This window comes from Poeciliopsis prolifica, unplaced genomic scaffold, assembly GCF_027474105.1.
Source record: "Poeciliopsis prolifica strain line A6 unplaced genomic scaffold, Auburn_PproV2 SCAFFOLD045, whole genome shotgun sequence".
Lineage (NCBI taxonomy): Eukaryota > Metazoa > Chordata > Actinopteri > Cyprinodontiformes > Poeciliidae > Poeciliopsis > Poeciliopsis prolifica.
The window spans coordinates 4,502,960-4,524,280 of NW_026562420.1; the positions used below are offsets into that span (position 1 = coordinate 4,502,960).

The window sequence follows — 21,321 nt, forward strand, 5'->3', positions numbered from 1 at the left end:
GTTGTTTGTCATATAACGTCAGCATACTGTACAATTATTCAGCCTGTTGTTGCCTCTATTCTATTTTTATTTTAAATTGCCTTTCAAGACGACATGTCTGTTCCTGGTGCTGGATTTTATCAAATAAATTTACCCCAAAAATGAAACTTATATATGTATTTTTATTCCTTATTATGCATTGTATGGCTGGTGGGACTTGTAGTCTGGAAAATACAGTACATAGTAGATGTATATTTTTTGAATTAGAATTTTTTTTTTTTTTTGAGAGTTTGTTAAATTAAGTTGCAAGTTCACAATTTTATGAACTCCTGTAAAATGACAACATTTTGTAATTCTACTACAGGACTACTGTAATTTTATAATAATAAAAATGTGATGTAATTACAGTAACCATGTTATATAATTATTGTGCTATTTAAAAGAAATTACAGTTAAACTAATCAAATTACAGTAATATAGTAATGACAATTACAGGAAAAAGTGCAATAAAATCACAGTAAAACTGTAATAGAATTACAGTAAGGATACCGTCCAAAAATTACCATAAGGTTACTGTAAAGTTACAGTAATTTCTTTACTGCAAAAATTACAGTAACTGGCTGGAAACCCTGCTGCCAGTAAGTTACTTTTTTACAGTGTGTGGTCGGCTGAAGTATTTTGAAGTTTCCTGTTACTAATTAAACACTGACTTCAAAGGCTTTGTTTAAACTATTAATTTCAACTAGCTTAAATGCATGTTCAGATGGGTTGGCATATGGCAAGAGTTTATACTTTTGGTAGTAAAGTGCCTGCACTGCATATGGAAAAGAAAATGGATAACAATTATGAAAATACAATTGTGTTCTACCTTCTCTAATTGTTGAGTGTTCTTTCTACCCTTTCACCCAGTGCTGCCTTAAAACACTTAAGTTAATAGCACTTAAAAAATGTCTTTGAAATAACATCATTCAATCATGGAAAGGATTTCTTTCAGCATGAAGCATGTTTGTTTAGCTAATTTAATTTTCATGAGTTGAATCAACTTAATGAAGTAGTGTGAAGGTAACACTGAAAAATAAGGTGGTTTCAACTAAATTTGTATTCATCTTAATCAAGTAAAGTCAATTATTTGGTACAAAACATTGCAAAGTACTTGGGCTTGTTCTATTAAATTACATTGGTCCAACTATAGTAAATGAATTGAATCAACCTTAAAAGTTAAGTTGAGCCAACACAATTGCTTTAAATTGGAGTAACAGAAAAGCAAAGTCATCAGGTGGAAATCCTTTCCATAATTTTTTTATGTTCATCCAAAGAGTAATTTTTTTTCTGTGTGGCCTGAGATAAGAGGCAGGCATATCTGAGTCCATCTCTTTATTATTTCCTAGCACAATGCTCACTACACCTGTACGAATCTCCAGAGGGAAGAGACTCACTTAAACTAATGAAGCAGAGTGGAGCTACAGTGTGGAGCATCCTTTCCAACATTCAATCCATATGAACAAAACATGTTTAAGTAAAGTGAGGTGAATCCAAGGGTGTAACTTTGTGTTGCAAATTAGTGCGGACGCATTGTAAGGAAGAGTGAGTGGGGGAGTTAAGAATAAGGCCAAAACTTAAATGTGAGTACAGTCTTGTTTAATAAGTCAGGGTTTACATCCTGATGACTCTTATCATATCAATAATACTTTTTGAAAATAGAAACATTTTAGCACAGATTACGCATACTAAGAAAGGTAAAGATGTTCAAACATAAGTCATCCAATAAATCTATAAAATATATGTCATTTAGTGATGGAATTACTAAAAAAAAATCAACTTTTCATTCATACTCTGATTTATGGAATTAGTGTGTATATTTACTCAATGTTTGCCTACATTTGAAAACAGTTGCAAAATCCAGTGTTGGGGTGACGGTCTACATCAGAAAACATCTGTGTCTCAGCTCGTCATGATTTCCATCATGTTTGTTTGGGATGTAGAGGGACCGTCAATATGGATTGGACATCGCCTATTGGCCGCCATGGCGAGTGACAGGCACTTGGGGACGGTGGACACCATTGTATGTAGTCATGTCCACAAAAGCACATACAGAATGAGCAGTAATCTGTCACAAAGAATAGTAATAGCCCCCATATTGCTGATCTAAATATGTGTCTTAAGTTAAATATGTGAAAAGTGCCGATGTTTGGATATGTATTCTCTCTGGATAAAGACAGACAGATTCTGTCAGTTCTGTCAACATGCAGTAGAGGGTTAAATACATTTTTCTTTTATAATGGCCGATAATTACATTTTTCCTAATTGCTGCACTAGGAGAAAAGGTGAACAAACTTTGACTCTTATGCTTAGTATAATATTTCATGCTATTTTATAATTGCTTCCAGGGACGGAGAAACCCAGAACAACTTGAAACCAATTCTTTTTTTTACTTAATATGACGTGCAGAACCATTCCCATGGCAACCAACATGCAACAGCTCCAGGAGTAGAAAAGGCAAAAATTACAGTCAAAAAACACAGAAATATGTAAATATACCAAAACAGAACAATAAGTCTGCTACAGGTTTCTGTTTTTTGAATTTTCAGGCTTGATGTTTATTTTGCGATCAATAAAAAAGTAATTGCCTGAACACTTATGACCGTTGATTAGCTACTGATAATCTGTCATAAAGTAGATGTGTGGATCGCCTTATTTTTGTGCCAACTGAACTGAAACAGACTGAACTATGCAGCTTGTGTTTGTTAAGTTTGTCAAAGTTCAGCTAAATAATTATCTTTGTGACAGATTACTGCTCATTCTGTATGTGCTTTTGTGGACATGACTACATGTCCACCGTCCCCAAGCAGTTAACCTGCTCCCCACTTTTTATGATTATTTGTTGTAATTCAAACTTTTAACTGACATACAAAATGTGATTTGCTTGACTCTTGTTATCCTCCTGTTGTAACGTTGACAGCTAATAATAAAACATTGCATTCCCTTTTCCGATTCTTTGTTTGTTCATGTCCTGACCACCGATATTCCTGACTCAATGCGAAGCAGTAGCCCATGTGGCGCACTGTTGGTGGGGACGTGTCCACACCAATCTTTAGGTATACCAATCTCCAGGTAAAAATATAGATATTATTTCATTTTTGATGCATCCAAAGCATGGTATGGAACTATAGTAAAATTAAATGAATGGCTAAATAATTGTTATCCATATAGTAAATATTTTTTCAATAATTAAATAATAGATTTATAGTACTCATCACTATTTTGAGTTATTTTATGATCCATTTAATGATTTATATATTTATATCAGTCTGCCCTTTTATAGAACAAACTAAACAAATAAATTCTATTTTATGATTACTGAAATATTGATACATGCCTTTAAGAGATGTAATGAATTCAATTGTAATTAATGAATGTATTAAAAATAATGACATTTCTGTCATAAGTTTCTTCTGAACATGTTCTTTCTCGTGTATAAATACCTTTATTTGTTTATCCACTATAATATATTTATTTATGTGCTTATTTATTCACGTTATATATTTATGATATGCATACATAAATATATGCATTTAACCAGTGACTCATTATACATAAATATATAACAAGTCACTCATTTTTTTTAATCATATAACTTTGACACTCCATAAAAAGGAGTGGGACACACCTTGCACAAAATTTCCCCCATATACGAAAACAGCATACCTCCAGGACTTTGCCAGTGATGTACTTCTTACAGCTCTCACACTGGATGCCAAACATAGCATGGTAATCCATCTCACAGTAGGGGATCCCATCTCTGTTTGGACAACACATCAGAAATGATCTAGAGACAGCACAGAGCAATAGACATCACACAGATAATCTCAAGTTTAACATATCCAACCAGGACACTTTGTCTTCACACGTTGCCAAGTGTCCTATCTTGGCATTTCAGGAATACCACATACAGAAATAGTTCCCTACATGTAACAAGGCAACATTTCAAAAAAGGTGGAGATGGATAGAGATTACTTGATTGAATCAAGACTGGATCTGGCATCAAAGTAAACTTCATGAAATAACCTGTATATGTACAAGCTTTAAGCATACAGATTATTGGATTTGTGAGAGAGTGTGTTTGCGTGTGTTGCCGTGTACTTGACACATTGTAAGGACCATTTTCCAAACACGAAATACGTTTTGGGGACACACTGATCCATGTGAGGATTACAGCCTGATCCACAGGAGAAGTGTTGTTTTTGGGTTAGGGTTAGGCTGGTAACAAAGTCCTGGTAAAGATGAAGTCAAATAATGTGTGTGTGTGTGTGTGTGTGGTTCTATAGCAAACACAAAACTCCTTTGTGTTTTTCATGAACACAAAGGAGTTGTTTGCCACCAAACATCTGTATGAACCCTTTTTGAAGCAATTTTGTCAATCTGGTGAAGGAGCTAAGTCTTTCCTAGTCAAGCTCAGCAAATAGCAGTTAGAAGGAACATATTACAGCAAACTTGAGATGTTGCATTGTATTTAGTTTACAGTCTGACTGTCATGGGATATGTTTGACGTGGAGATGCCAGAAAACCTTGATTTATTTTATTTCTGGAAATCTGCAGTGGTTCCCAAAACTTTCCAGCTCCAGAGAATCTTGACACCAACTTTTGGTTGAGCACACAAACATGTGTAAGTCAATTAAAAAGAGTCAATTAAAAAGAGGATCACTGGACCTCTGTTGATAGCCAGAGTAACTTACTTGCTTATGTACTCAGCATTGAGCACCTTGTTGCACACTTTACACTTGAAGCAGCCCAGGTGCCAGTGCTTGTCCAGAGCAACAAGAGACTGTTCATTCTTGAACTCCCTCCCACAACCACAGCAGTCTGCACAGAGCACATGTAGATGAAGCTAGAGGAAGTTAGCTTCATCATGGAGTAAAAGTGACATCGGACATTATGGGAAAATTCAAGTTCATGGGGATGGAACACAGAGTTCAGGTTTGGGACAGGAACTGGAATCAGTACTAACTGTGAACAGCCTGGATGGGTGCTGGGCTGTTGGCAGGCAGAGGCTGGGTACACTTCTGGCAGATACACTCTTTTCCATTAAATGTCACCCGATCACCAGCTGGGAATGCCTGTCTGAAAACAAGCAAGACATGTAATATCAGATGTAAGATTTCACTGAGGCTGTGCCATGTGACAAGAGTTAAGTTTGAAGTTAGCTGAACAAACCCTGAACCCTCACTGACATCTATCAGCTGCTAATGAGAGGTCTACATGGAAATATGATGACACATTGAATGTATGATTATAAAAAGGTCCAACTGTCACCAACCATACAAAAAGATTTGGTTTACTTCTTTAAAATCTTCTCATTGTTTCGTTCTGGTGCTGGAAAGAAAATAGGCACTTTTCATATTTTTACAGTATATTTCAATCTATGCACACGTCCAGCTATTCATCCATTCAGCCATAGTGTAGCAGAATGTTCATGAGCATCAAGGGATTGGTGTTTTTGTAGGAGGATTGGTGGACGACTCTCTGTCTCCTTCAGTGTCAGTGAATGGGAAGATGTGAAAGACACTGATTCATAATTTGAGAGAAGAAGCTCCTTCCCAAACCTGTGAGGGTTGAACAGCTATAATAGCTGAAAGGCATGTCTGAAGGAGTCGCCTAGGTTTGAACTACTTAGTGGAGCCGCAATCATTTTGGAGGAAGTAACTTTGAACTGGAATCAATTAAAAGTTACCTTCATTCACCAGGAAAAAATGGTCTCTTCAGAGACAAAATGCATCATGCAGCTGGAGACACATTCCAAGTGCAATGAAAATAATTTGATGTTACTGATAGTAGCTGGTTATGAATTTTCTTTTCACAAAGTTACTGCCACAGAGCACAGATAGGATGATGATCACTTGGTAAAGCAAGGCTCCAACTGGCTGCCTTGTGCTGCTTTCCTGAGCTCAGAAATGTGACACCATCAGGTGATGAGAAATACCTCCAGGCGGGCAGAGGGAGACTGATTATGAGTTTATCATTTAGAAGCAGAAGAGAGGTTTTAATGAGATTTTGGGATCTTCCTTACATAAAGTGTCCAATCAATATTGTTCAAACATTATTGAATGCATGAACATTCAATATTGTTCCTTATTGGATTTTCAAGGCTTTTCAAGGAGTTTTGTGCAAAATACAAATATGAAGTCCTAAACAATCTGAAAAGCATGGTGTCCTGTGTGGAGTAAACATTTGTATTAAGCCTCCTTCACCCAGATAGCCCCAGAAAGAGACCCATCGTCCCTTCAGAGTTGCAGAGGTCCACCCTTCTGATGAAAGAATCTGACCATCAACTCATACACCCTGCAAGTTTGCTCTTTATGGAAGAGAGGGAAGAAGAAGAAAGCTAAAAGAGATCCGTATAGCATGTAGGGAATGCAACAAACACGAGGAAGAAGATGTTCTGCTTCAAGAATAAAAAGAACTGACATTAATGGCTTACAAGCAAAACACTACAGAGGCTGAGACTAAGATGGAGATTCACCTTCCAGCATAAAAACTGCCTTGAACATCCCACCAGAGCGACAGTGGGAGGGTATAGATTCCACTGTAGCAGGACTCTGGTCCTCAAGGCCAGTGTCCAGCAACTTTTACATGTCTCTGCATCAGTACACCTGGCTCCAGTACAGCAGAGCTATGTAGAGCTGGACTGCAAGCTAGTGAGGAAGTTTCACCATTAAATTCAAGAGTGTAGGACAAGGGACACATCTAAAAGTTGCAGGACTCTGGTCATCAAGGACTGCAGCTTGAGACCGCTAGTTTAGCTCAAAGCACATTCATGCCTTAAGACTCTACCACACTTCCTCCAAAGTGTTGAAATTGGCTCTGAGTTACGTACCGGTAGTCACATGGAGGAAATTGTGTCAGTTTGCTTTCAGGGAGGAATCCTTTCCTTTCAGCAACCAGGCTTGAGTCAAACTATTTTCCACAGATTTTTTCAATTGTTGTTTTTATCCAGAAATGTGCTCAAGTGGCAATGTTGATATTTTGCTTGAACTAGTCTGCATCAATATGTACATGAATACTGTTATGGCAACAGGTGCAATATCTGTCTCATTCCATAGACACTGTACAAAAGTAAAGGATGCGTGCAAAACTGTGAATTTAACAAAAAATTCTTTATCTATAAAAATGCAAATACAAAAATGACAACACAAAATCAGTTATACAATTCCTTTTTCTTTTGTCCCAGAAAATATACAGCATACACAGTCAAAAATTGGATTGCTCCTTGTCTATGCAATTTTTCTGCCGTCAGTGTTTTTCTGACATATTAATAAAAGTATAACCAACCTGAACAAATATTAGCCTTATTTACTAAATATGACTAAATTAAAAACCAAAGCATGGTACAAATAATTTAAATATTTCTTATTTAAGATTCTAACATTCTGGCCTCTAATTGTATAGGGAGGATGCATACCACTTACACCTCAAAGGTAAAGATTAAGGTAACTTCATTTATGTAGCACATTATCAGCAACAAGGGAATACAAAGTGCTTTACGGGAATTAAATGGAAATACAAACAAAATAACAAACCAAAGGAAAGAACAAAAGAATCAAAAGCTCGTAATGTTGATCCAGAGTCAATAAACTACATACTCCTATTCAGGGTTGCTAAGTAAGTATAAGTAATTATCCTCTGGTCTAATTCCTTTTCTGGTTTGGAAGAATAGGAGTCTGAAAAGTAGTTGCTAATGTAGTTTTTCTGGGTTCCAAGTTCTAATCCCTGTTCAGGGTTGCTCAATAAATGTAAGTAAGTATCCTCTGGACTTCTGGGATGCTAGATAAGTATAAGTATTCACTGGACTTTCTAAATTTGTAATTTGTAATGAGTACTCCATAATTTCTAAGTACTAATAAAAACTAAATGTTCCTGTTCTGTTTGGGATCAAAACCTCCTTGTCATTTGGATAATCTGACGCAGCACTCAAAGGACGATCATTTATGATTGCTTCCACTACACAAAATAGTGTGTGAAGACCATCGTTATGTAATGTTTGTTGCTTCTAAACAGAGTTCGACAACTTCTTGAAAGTACAAATCTGTTTTTTCCATATTCCACCTTCATGGGAGGCAGCGGGAATGTTGAAGGTCACCTTTCTGCTTGTGATGAGCAAATCCATGGCTACTCTCCTATGTCAGTAACTCTTTTTATCCACAATTAATTGTTTTATACAAACCCAACACTTTAGTTTCAATAAAAAAACATTTATTAGTTGATTTGGACACATTTGTTCTATTTGTTAGCAAGCACATTTAGTTAACATATGTATTTATATCAACTTAAAGTTAATTTTCTTTGCTTAAAATTTGTTTTCCTGCTGATGCTTACCTGCCTTGGAGTTGCCAGACAAAAGATGGGGCCCAAGGCTCAGCAGGCTTAAGTGCTGATTGGACTGCACCACCGGTTCCTGCTAGCAGGGGGAATTTGTTGTTTCTTTCTTTAAGTTTTGTATTGAAGTAAATATTAGTATATAAAGTTTTTGATTTTTATTCTTGGGTCTTTAGTTTAGCTAAACTTAGCTGTAATGCTATTTGTTTTTGTGTTATTTATAATTGTATCCTGTTTAGTTACGTCTATTGCATCTTAATTGGTTTGATCAGCCCATATATAAACCGCTATGTCATTTAGTTACCCATATACTAGAAAATAAAATCATTATGAAATCAAGGAAACTGAACAATGAGAATAAACAACTGAATTATTGATGATCAGTAGAGCGTTCCCATCAGCGCAGACAGAAAGTGAAGCCTATCGCTTCCTTTCAAACTCTGACTTCTATTCATGTTCCTCACAATAAGCACAAGTGTTTTCCCTCCAAAAAAGGGAAACTTGTTTAAAAATGAATGCACTCAGGTTATATGATCACATTATGAACCTTGAATGCCACATTGGAATATTCACATCAGATTCAGCAAAGGCAAAGTGCAACATGAAAAACATGCCCTGAATGGTTCAGGAAGCTGTAGGCTTGAGATTAGAAGGGTAGTCTTGCTCCAAATTGTTTTCACTTTAGAATTTCTTTAATTGACATTCTACTTCCCAACTTTTGCTCTTACTTGCATGAGGTGCAGACAAAGCAACGGGGATGATAGGTCTTCCCCAGAGCTGACACCACCTCCCCCTCAATGAAGTCCTGGCAGCTGAAGCAGCGAGTCCCGTACATCCTCTGGTAGTCCAGAGTACAGATGTATTCACCTTGGCGCACAAAAAAGCCTCCTTGGGCAAGTTCACAACCACATACTGGGGGGAAAAAAGCACAGGAGAAAGAGAAAAATGTAAGGAGAAAGAGTTGCTGATATTTGGAACTAATAACACCCACATTGGAATAATTTTTATTCCTTTTCATTAATAAACTGTGATAAAATGGGTGGATTAAAGATTGAATTTTGTTGTCTTTGTTGTGTTTTTATCCTCCATACGTTATAAGAAGAGAAATGGCTTTAATTTCTTGGTTCTGAGTTTACTAATTAGATGACCTCTAAACACCCAGCCAATCTTTAACTGTATATATTATTGTAGTTCAACTGAGCAGTTTGGAACTATGCATTATATGTGTTACTCACATAAAACTCAAATCAAATACACTGAAGTTTGCAAAAAGGCATATCTATATACAGTACAGACCAAAAGTTTGGACACAGACTTCTCATTCAATGGGTTTCCTTTATTTTTATGACTATTTATAAAGCAAGAAAGCCCACTTATTAACCTGACAGGTCACACCTGTGAAGTGAAAACCATTTCAGGTGACGACCTCTTGAAGCTCATCAAGAGAATGCAGAGTGTTTGCAAAGCAGTGATCAAAGCAAAAGGTTGCTACTTTGAAGAAACTACAATATAAAGCATATATTCAGTTGTTTTACACTTTATTGTTTAGTACATATTTCCACACGTGTTAATTCATAGTTTGATGCCTTCAATGTGAATCTACAATGTCAATAGTCATGAAAATAAAGGAAACTCATTGAATGAAAAGTTTGTCCAAACTTTTGGTCTGTACTGTGTATATATAGTATATATATATATATATATATATATATATATATATATATATATATATATATATATATATATATATATATATATATATATATATATATACATACATTAAACCTGCTGTAATTGGCCTGAAAATTTTAACAAGCCCCGCCCACTCACTCTCTGCTGTGTCATGCAGCCCTTCCTCCAAAGAGTTCTGACATGAAATCCATGGGCTGCAATGAGGAAATCACACAAAAAGTGACAGGCAGTAAGAAGAGGAAGCCATGTGCATGGAGCATCAGGCAGGGCAGGTGGGTCACAGGTCACGGAGTCAGTGCAACACCTGACCATCTCAGCAGAGGTTTTGACGGCATGTATAAAAATAAACTTTGCATCACTCTTTGTATATTAATACGCAGTTTTTCCCTACTGTGAAAAAGCACTGCAGCCACGCAAATTTTTTCAGTGACTGTCAAACTATAAAGCATCAAAACTCACCTAAATACACTGAAATCTGACTACATTCAGTTATTAAGACCAAGAATAATTGAATATATTGAAAACAACATCAGACGTGATGTTTTCATGATTTTAATCTTTTCATTGTTTAAATGAAATGAAAGTGAAGCACATTTATTCTCGTGCAGTAATCTAACAGCACACAAAATAAAGAAAATAAAAATAAAAGGATGTGAAAACCTCACTCCAATGTTTCCTCAGTTTTTGTCTCAAAAAGATGTAACCCATTGATCTGTGCATTGAGGGCCGACCCAAGGCATAAGCAAACTAAGTGGCTGCTTAGGGCCCCGGGACACAATGGGGCCCCCCTAAGTGGAACAGAATTTTTTTTTATTTTTATATTATATTGGCTGCACAGTGGTGCAGTTGGTAACACTGTTGCCTTGCAGCAAGAAGGTCCTGGGTTCGATTCCCGGCCCGGGCTCTTTCTGCATGGAGTTTGCATGTTCTCCCTGTGCATGGTGGGTTCTCTCCGGGTTCTCTGGCTTCCTCCCACAGTCCAAACACATGACTGTCAGGTTAACTGGCCTTCCCAAATTCTACCAAGGTGTGTGTGTGTGTGTGTGTGTGTGTGTGTGTGTGTGTGTGTGTGTGTGTGTGTGTGTGTGTGTGTGTGTGTGTGTGTGTGTGTGTCCTGTTTGTCTTTGTGTTGCCCTGCGACAGACTGGCGACCTGTCCAGGTGACCCCGCCTCTCACCCAGAACGCAGCTGGAGAGGCAGCAGCTCCTCCCAACCACGTTAGGGAGAAGGGTGATCAGAAAATGGATGGATGGATGTTATTATATAAAACACATAAATTCATCCTAAAGTTGTGATTTTCTTTTTTACAATAATACATTGTAAATACATTTCTACATACATTTCATAATGTATGTAGAAATCTTTCTTTTATTTGCAAAAAGATAAAGAAATAAATAAATTGCTCTGTGGCCCCACCTGGTGGCCTCCAAGGCATCGATAGAGAAAAATTATCAAAACAATGTCATAAAAAATTGTTTCATTATTTGATCAGATATCATTCAGAGAGAAATGAAAGAGGAAGAATAAAGGAAAAAGTCAAGATGGAGGTATGTTTTAATGTATCTTCGTGATGTAATGTTAAACGGAAAGATTTATTGGAGCTGCTAATTGTAACTTTGCTTGATGGTGCAAATGTTTGCATTTGTGTGAAGCTCACTTTTAACTTTAGATGAGTTGATGCTCATGGTTGGCTTCAAAACATCATGTTTCATAATGTTTGACAACAATAATTAAAACTGTTTTGATATTATCAAGCAAAATGATTTTTGCTAGATAAAATAAAATTTGATCTAGCTACATGGCTACTGCATTAATATATCAATGAGCTACTCTAAGCTGCAGTTGGAAATGTTGTTTGTTGCTGAGAATTTATACAACAAAAAATTTTACATCAACTTCTAAGTTATGTGAAATTTCTCCAATTAAAATTGTTTGAAGGCACAGAATCAACCCAGTACTGATCCACATTCTCAACTGAGAAAGACTCACCTGGGATAAATTAAATTTGTATCTATTGTAATTACAGCCAAGAGAATTTAATTTAATCAAAGCAGACCAGAACCAGAACCAGAACACCTGCGAGGTCGGGAAGGTTGATACAACAACAGCAGATCTTTAATGTATTGTGGTGCTAAACCGTTCAGTGATTTATAAACTAACAACAGTATTTTAAAATCTATTCTTTGAGCTACAGGGAGCCAGTGGAGGGACTTTAAAACTGCTGTTATGTCTCTATCTTCCTGGTTTTAGTGAGAACAGGAGCAGCAGCTTCTGGATCAGCTGCAGCTGGAGGATTGATTTGTTGGACAGGCCTGTGAAGACGCTGTTACAATAATCAATGAGACTAAAGATAAATACATGATGAGTTTCTCTAGATCTGGCTGAGACATTAGTCCTCTAATCCTGGAGATGTTCTTCAGGTGATAGAAGGCCGACTTTGTAATCGTCTTTATGTGACTTGCAAGGTTCAGGTCTGAGTCCATCACGACTCCCAGGTTTCGGGCTGATCGCTAGTTTTTAGTTGTAATAACTGAAGCTGTGCATTGACTCTAGATCTGTAGCTCTAGATCTATAGCTCTAGATCTATAGCTCTAGATCTATAACTGTAGATCTATAGCTCTAGATCTATAACTGTAGATCTATAGCTCTAGATCGTTCCTCTTTAGGTCCAAAAATAATGACTTCAGTTTTGTTTCTGTTCAGCTGGAGAAAGTTTTGACACATCCACACATTTATCTGTTCTAAACATTTATTCAGTGATTGGATGGGGTCAAAGGTCACCTGGTGACATCGTAATGTAGAGCTGTGTGTCATCTGCATAGTTATGGTAGCTATTAATATTTCCTGTTATCACCTGAGCTAGTGGGATAATATAAATATTGAATAAGAGGGGTCCTAGGATTGTGACCTTTGACCTCTTTGATGAGAAGTTTCCAATTGAAACAAAGAAATCCCTGTTCTTTAAGTAAGATTCAAACCAGTCGAGCACCGAACCAGAGAGTCCAACCCAACTCTCCAGTCGATTCAGTAAAATGTCAAAAGCTGCACTGAGGTCCAACAGAACCAGCACTGTGGTTCTCCTATAGTCTGTATTTATGGTCTGGTAAATCTACGACACAGTCATATTCAAAAATAATAAACAGGCTCATCTGTCAGATTAAAAGGACTTTTCAAACTGCCTTGTTGCTGAAAAAGTGCTATATAAATAAAACATCTTTGAAAATAACAACCTTTAAACATTAGAGGTGAAATGAATGCAATTCTAATTTGATCCAATAATAACACCAAATCATTTAATTAAGTAGTTCAATAATTACGAGGAAATTTAGTGTAATAGTATAAAATGTCAACAAATCGAATATCAGATTTAGTTTATTTTAACTGAGAAAACAAAGAATGCTTCATTCTCAGTCGTAGCTCATAATACACAGTTAAATGCACACGAGGGGTCATGCTTGTGACCACAGTGGTTAAACTGATGTTCACTGCCATGGACCAAACATGCAGCATCATGCAAGCTACACATCCAAACAGGTTCTTCACTTTAATCCCCTGTAAAATTTGGACAAACATGTTGGAAAACCTTTCCCCAGAAACCTTTCCTTTTTTATTTCATCACCTGGGAATACAGCCAACTTTTTTAAACAACCACAACAATACAAGCGGAAATGTTTACACAGGAAGTGGATGACATACTTTCTGACGGCTGTAGCCGGCCCGGAAACATCCGTATGGACAATCTGTCTAGAATGAGATAATGCTTAAGGCTAATTGGGTAAACACAGTGGTTGCATAAATGGATAGATTTTTGTTTCTTCTACTTCACAACCGTATGCTCCTTTGTGTTTGTCAGATAAAATATATGAAAACCCCTTGAATTTGTGTTTATGACAAAAACTTTAGTGCCAAAACTCATGTTTTAGTTGCAAGGACTTTATGGGATGAGTTGTTACCTGACTTCAAGAAGTCAAAGCAACTGATATGCATTGTATCGCCGCAAAAAATAAAACAAACTAAAAACAAACCAATGTGCTGTGCTAGTCACAAGGCGAGTCCAAAAGCTCCTCCACTGGCTCAAACCCCGGTCCACTAACGGAATGGTCCCCAACCTTTTTACCGCTACGGACTGGTCAAGGCTTGACAATTTTACTGCAACCCACATGGCATAGGGGTGCGAAGTGAAACTACAGCTGACTGCCGAAGGAGGAACAGCTCATACCGCTCTCTCTCGTCCTTACTGATAACTCTGCCTGTGAATTATTTTTAAAGCGACAGTTTTTATAGTTATATTTACATTATTGACATCTTAACTGGATTACTCCAAACCTAAGGCCTGGGGGATTTTCTTACTTTTATTTTTACTTTACTTTTCTTTATCTCCAAGTTAAACCTGACCTCAAGGACATGAGCAGTATTTTACAACGACTTCAGTCTATAGAAATGAAGATTAAACCTTATCCAGTCAGACATTTATCAGTTTTCAGACAGTCTACCGTGCATTAGGGAGTGGACTTATGTTTTCATATTTTAGTATTCCCCAAAGTATACAAATATGTTTGCCTACTGGGAGCTAAAGCAGATTATGGAAGAAATTGTGCCTGAACTGTTTGTCTGCAGCTGTGTGCTCCTAACAATGTCTCATGTCACTTAAAATATGCCTGATTAGCAGACATAACATAGTTAGAGAGCCACAGTTGGCACATAAAATTAACTTTCTTACATCAGACATCATTGTGTCAACAACTACCATGAAAATAGCAATCAGCACTCATCAAAAACATCAGGCAGTGATAATCATTACTGTATGTAAATGATTAGTGGACAAAGATAACATTTTATTCGTTTTGCTGCAATAAGATATTTATTATAGGAAAAAATTTCAATTAGGTAAATGGCCCTTATCAGAAGAAATTGCCCTCACGTCAAAAAAAAAAATACTATGGAAAATCATTTATAGAACTTGAATAAGGATCATTTAAATCTTTTACATTTTTTGGGCATAAAAAAGTACCTTCCCCTGGTTCTATGAAATGAAATCATGACCAGTGAGTTGCAAAAAATTTGTTTTGCTTTCACACCTCCTTGAAAAACACACTTACATCAAATCAAGCACCTAAAACAGATAGCCAATTTAGAGAAAATTTGGTACCCATTTTGATATAGAAAGTATTGCTACACCTGTATTTTTATTTCTTTTTGTGTTTCTGCTCGGTCTTCTTAAACCCCCAGTCAGTCGCAGTAGATGGCCACTCGGACAGAGCCAGGTTCTGGTTCTGCTGGAGGATTTTTCCTCCTGTTAAAGGGGAAGTAAATGTCCCCTTTAACAGGACATGTTCCAGGACAAGTAAATGTCCTGGAACATTTACTTCCAGGAGCAGTAAATCTTCAAGTCCACGACTTGCTGCAGTCTGTTGGGTTTCTTTACTTGTTTTCTAGGTAAATTCAGTTGAAATGTATGTAGGATTAGGTTGAAATTATGTTTCCTTTCTTCTCCCCATAACTTTTGTCACGTTTCTTTAATTTTGTGTTTAATTATACCTTTTATTGAAGCTTTGGGGGAAAATCAAACTGGAAGACTATTTATCTTTCCTGCTCAGCTAAACATCTCCTCATGTGCCTCGATTCCAACCTATCAGTGACGTCTGCTCCTCCAGTCATCAAGCATCGCTCCCTTGATGAGGTCCAGCTGTGCATGTGCTTCCACTCCTTGGCCGAGTTTCAACCTTCCTCCACCCCTCCTCTGCCTTCAGCTCAAGACTTCTTCAATATCCATTCAGTCTTCAGCATTCTTTCCACCACCACCAGTGTCAGGGGCCAAGGAGGGAAGATGTCTCTAATCTTCATACACAGCAGCTCATTCTCTCTGACAGCGATTACCAGTACAATGTCTTCCTCCTGGATCTGAGTGCCATAGACTTTCATTTGGCAATTAAACTTTCTAATTCTACTCTCTCTTTCTGTGTGTGTGAGTCTTTCCAGGTTGAATTTCTGTGATACTAAAAGTAACATTAATATCTAACCTTACCCGATTGGTACTCTCCATAGCCATCTCGCCTGCGGTTTCATTTCCCTCAACCTCATGATGAGCTGGAACCCATATAAAATGTATTGTTAGCTGCATCATATTGATTCTATTAAGTCCATCCATCAATCCATTTTCTTCCGTTTATCCCAGTCGGGTCGCAGGAATAGCAGCCTAAGAAGGGAGGCCCAGACTTCCCTCTCCCCAGCCACTTCTTCCAGCTCCTCCAGGGGAATCCCAAGGCATAAAAATAATGGTAAAATGTAAAAACTAAAGCAAATATTTCTCCTTTATAAACCAAGATTCCATCAGTTATTTAGAGTTACACTAAATTAGCTTGCTCACTAAACATTTAGTTAGAGGCATTTGGCTCCAACTTTAATATTTAGTGAGCAAATAAAATATTTGGTAACTAACATCAAATATTAGTTTGCAAAACTATTAAATCAACCTTCTTATTTTTGTGAAGCCTGGCTATAGAAAAGCAGGAACAGAGGCATAGTTAGAAAAACTATGCCTCTTGAAAATACAGTCCTTTAAAATACAGTAAATATATTTTCTTTATATATATGAATATGACAAACTGGAGAAAAACTATGCCTCTGTTTAGCTTACTAATTAAATATTTAGTTGAAACCAACAACTACACATGAATAAATAATATGAATAACATCATTTTCTATCTTTTAAGCACCCAAATTATTGCTATATTGTTTCAAATATTATTGCTATAAATTGCATCATGGGTAATGCTGCTGCTTCATGCTGTAGTCATAGGCTCAAAGATGGTGGGGCCTGCTGGCCAGTATCGGGTTATGAAGCTGTCATTATTTTTAAGATCCCCTCTGTTGCTTAGCAACCACAGTGTATATTGAAAACAATTGTCTAACACAGACTTTATGGTGAGAGTCAGTGCAGGGAATGGCACACACAGTAACTCCAGTTAACAACACACACACCCTAACCCTTCAACCCAAATTCTATTTCATGGCACACAGTCAGCATTGAGATGGATTAGCTTGGCCTTTTGTTTGTGTGGAAACAGACTGGAGGGAACAGTAGGAAGCAGGAGTTACATACGTTTGCAGACAAAACACTTTAAGTGAAAGTGTTTGTTCTGAACACGGAGAGCCTCCCCCTTGCAGGGATTCCCACAGTTGTGACAGGCGACGGCGCCGCCTCCTTCCTGTTTCATCTTCTGCTTGTGTTGCTCCAGAGTGCTGTGTACAGCCTGCTGTTGAAACACTGCACCAGACACAGAACACAGGAATAGTTACATACAGCTCATGTTGTAAGGTTTATGCAGCACTAGCATATATAACAATCATGACAGTGAATAAATAACGTACGATTTGAGCACCATGATGAGGTGCTGAATATTAAACCATATCATATTGTAAAACACATTTCTCCTCATTAAATATAATGATTCAACAACACCATCTGCCAAGTGCAGATTCTCTTATTTTCAATCACCATCCCGTTTTGGTCCACAGTTTGCACAACGCTGTATATTTGCCTCATACCAATGGTGTGGACAACAGTCCAGTATGACAAGCAGAAATATTCATGACAAATATGTCATACTCCAACACAGAGTGATGTATCTTTGTGAGATAGAAAGAAATAGTTTTCTGCAGGTCCAGCTAAAACGTCTTTGGGGTTTGAACATGCTGGACATTTAACAAACCTGGCTCTGTTTGAAACTTCTCCACAACTTTCTCCCAGACCTTCCTGATGGTTCCCTGGTTTCCAAGATGCTGTTTGTCCCCCAGTGTTTGTCCCCCGGTGTTTGTCCCCCAGTGTTTGTCCCCTGGTGTTTGTCCCCCGGTGTTTGTCCCCCAGTGTTTGTCCCCCAGTGTTTGCTAACAAACTTCTGAGTCCACAAACAGAATTAAACTGGATTTAGCAATTGAAGTTATGTTCTGATTATAAAACCCTTTTTTGACAGTATCAGAGTAAAGGCCACAAATGTACTCTACTGTTTCCTCATTTTATTGGCAAACAATTATATAACTACTTATTTTCCATTTACTTCACAGTAATGCACAGAGGCCTGACAATATTGAAAACTGACAGGGTTCAAGGGGTATGAATAATTCTTTTAAAGTAATGTCTGTTCAACTTAATGAATCTAAATCTGAATCTTCATTTGCTTCAGTGTGTTCAGAGAATCATACTGTGGGCTGGAAGGATCTTCAGTCGCAGCCGCTCTTGAAAATACAGTCCTTTAAAATACAGTAAATATATTTTCTTTATATATATGAATATGACAAACTGGAGAAATACCAGTTCCTCAGAGAGGAACTAGAAAAGATCTGGAAGGTGAAGACCACAATGGTGCCTGAGTTCATCGGGGCCCTCAATGGGCCGAACTGGAGCAGTGGATAAATAACGAGCAATATATATATTCCCTTCTCACCCACCGCGGGTGGTTCTTATCCTCTGAGCTCGGGTCCTCTACCAGAGGCCTGGGAGCTTGAGGGTCCTGCAGTATCTTGGCTGTGCCAAGGACTGCTGCACATTTCTGGACTGAGATGTCTGATGTTGTTCCTGGGATCTGTTGTAGCCACTGCTCCAGTTTGGGGGTTACTGCCCCGAGGGCCCCGATGACCACATGCACCACTGTGGTCTTCACCTTCCAGGCCCTCTCCAGTTCTTCCCTGAGGCTCTGGTATTTCTCCAGTTTCTCGTGCTCCTTTTTCCTGATGTTGCAATCTCTTGGTATTGCTACATCTACCACAACGGCTTTCCTCTGTTGTTAATCCACTACGACAATGTCTGGTTGGTTCGCCATTACCATTTTGTCTGTCTGGATCTGGAAGTCCCACAGGATCTTAGCTCTGGTGTTCTCCACCACCTTTGGGGGTGTTTCCCACTTTGATCTCAGGGTTTCCAGTCCATATTCATTGAGCACATTGTCTGTTGAGGCTTTGTCCCTGATGTATTTATGGATCTTAGTTGTTTCGTCCTGGACAGTGGTTCTCACACTCACTAGTCCTCTGCCTCCTTCCTTGCGGCTCGTGTACAGTCTCAGGGTGCTGGATTTGGGATGGAACCCTCCAAGCATGGTTAGTAGTTTTTGAGTCTTAATATCTGTGGCTTTTATCTCCTCCTTTGGCCAGCTAATTATTCCAGCAGGGTATCTGATTACTGGCAAGGCATAGCTGTTTATCGCACGGATTTTGTTCTTGCCATTGAGCTGGCTTCTCAGGACTTGCCTTATTCGTTGGAGGTATTTAGCTGTGGCTCCTTTCCTTGTGGCCTCATCGAGGTTGCCATTTGCTTGTGGTATACCTAGATACTTGTAACTGTCCTCTATGTCTGCTATTGTTCCTTCTGGGAGTGAGACTCCTTCTGTGCGGATCACATTAGCCCTCTTTGTGATCAGCCGACCACACTTCTCTAGTCCGAATAACATTCCAGTGTCCTTGCTGTAGATCCTGGTGGTGTGGATCAGTGAGTCGATGTCTCGCTCACTCTTGGCGTACAGCTTGATGTCATCCATGTAGAGAAGGTGACTGATGTTGGCCCCATTTTTGAGTCGGTATCCGTAGCCAGTCTTGTTGATAACTTGGCTGAGGGGGTTCAGGCCTATGCAGAACAGTAGCGGGGACAGAGCATCTCCTTGGTATATGCCACATTTGATGGACACTTGTCCAAGTGGTTTGCAGTTGGCTTCAAGGGTGGTTTTCCACAGCCTCATCGAGTTTGCAATGAAGGCTCTCAGAATCCTGTTGATGTTATACATCTCTAGGCATTCAAGTATGAGGCATTGAGTCATAGGCTTTCTTGTAATCAATCCAAGCCATGCACAGGTTGGTGTGTCGGGTTTTGCAGTCTCGGGCAACTGTGCGGTCTACGAGGAGTTGGTGTTTGGCTCCTCTGGTATTTACACGATACCCTTCTGTGCCGTGCTCATGTGTTTATCCATGTGTTTGCTTAACTTGGCCGCTATGATGCCTGACATGAGCTTCCAGGTTGTGGAGAGGCAGGTTATTGGTCGGTAGTTGGGTGGGACTGGACCCTTTGATGGATCCTTCTGGATTAGGATTGTCCGCCCTTCAGTTAACCATTCAGGGTGAGTCCCACTTTGTAGCAGCTGGTTCATTTGGGCTGCCAGTCGCTCATGGAGGGCAGTGAGTTTCTTCAGCCAGTAGGCATGGATCATGTCAGGCCCTGGTGCTGTCCAGTTTTTCATACCTGAGACTCTTTCTTGTGCATTGCTGTTGTGGGACGCCTCCCTTTCCCATATGCCTTTCCAGTATTGTTCAGTCTCCAGCCTTGGTGGTTCTTCTCTGTTGTTATTACCCTGCCATTGAGAGTACACCTTAGCTGGTTGAGTGGAGAAGAGCCGGTTAATCCTTCTGGATTCATTCTCCCTTGTGTATCTCTTTAGGCGGCTGGCCAAGGCTTGGAGCCTCTGTTTGGCAGTCTCGAGTGCTTCAGGTATGGGCATCTGGCTGTACTTTCTGGTACTGGTCTTTTCATTGTACCCTTGTGGACTCTGACAGTTGGCTCACTTCCCTCCTTGTTACCTTGATTTTAGCCTCTAACCGTCTTTTCCATGGTGGGTATTGGGTCTCATGGTTGCTCTTATAGCCAAGTATCTCAAGGATCACTGATGCTGAGTTGTAGATCAGCTCATTGGTTTCTGTCATGGTGTTGGTAGGGATCGTTCTCAATGCTGCATTCACATTCTCAATGAGACTTTCTGATGGTACTTCACTGATGGTACAGTCATTCATTCTAGTTCTAAAAGAGAACAAAATTAGGATCAGTGGATGTTCTGTGCACAATGAAGAGCCTTGCCTTCAAAGTTTTCCCTTTCTTGTCAGTAAACTCAAATGTCATGAGTCCACATTTCCTGTGGACAAAGAGCTAGAGAATAGCACAGTTATTGTGTTAAAAGTACATGATATTCTTTTGTTAATGTAATAACCCCCAAAGTTCATTTTTTTGAGTGTAGTTGATTCAGTGATACGTCATCGTTTTACAAGATTGGTTCTTCATTGAAATTGGCTCATGAACTAGATGAAAAAAACTATTTTGTGGAAAGTCAAACCAACTCCTGATAGAAATTCTCCAAGGTTGCCACCACCTGCCAAGACCAACATAGTTCTGTATTGTTCCATTCTTATCTGGGAAGCTAAATCCAACAGGACTGATGGTGTTTGTTCTTCCAAGTCCAGATGGCTTTGTGCTGGATTTTGAAATCTACATTGAATAGATACCTTCACTCAAGTTCAAAATGGGAA

The 21,321-nt window shown here is 38.5% G+C and overlaps 1 protein-coding gene across 11 annotated transcripts in view; it reads right to left on the minus strand.

Moving 5' to 3' along the window:
- ablim2 (actin binding LIM protein family, member 2) overlaps positions 1-21,321 on the minus strand; it is an 84,813-nt gene that overhangs the window by 33,271 nt on the left and 30,221 nt on the right. For all 11 annotated transcript variants that reach the window (XM_055056644.1, XM_055056634.1, XM_055056638.1 and 8 more), the window contains exons 2-6: positions 17,144-17,308; positions 9,078-9,261; positions 4,985-5,097; positions 4,713-4,839; positions 3,685-3,778 (exon numbers count right to left, since the gene is read on the minus strand). In XM_055056644.1, coding sequence (XP_054912619.1) covers positions 3,685-3,778; positions 4,713-4,839; positions 4,985-5,097; positions 9,078-9,261; positions 17,144-17,308 — 683 coding nt within the window. The remainder of the gene's footprint in view (positions 1-3,684; positions 3,779-4,712; positions 4,840-4,984; positions 5,098-9,077; positions 9,262-17,143; positions 17,309-21,321) is intronic.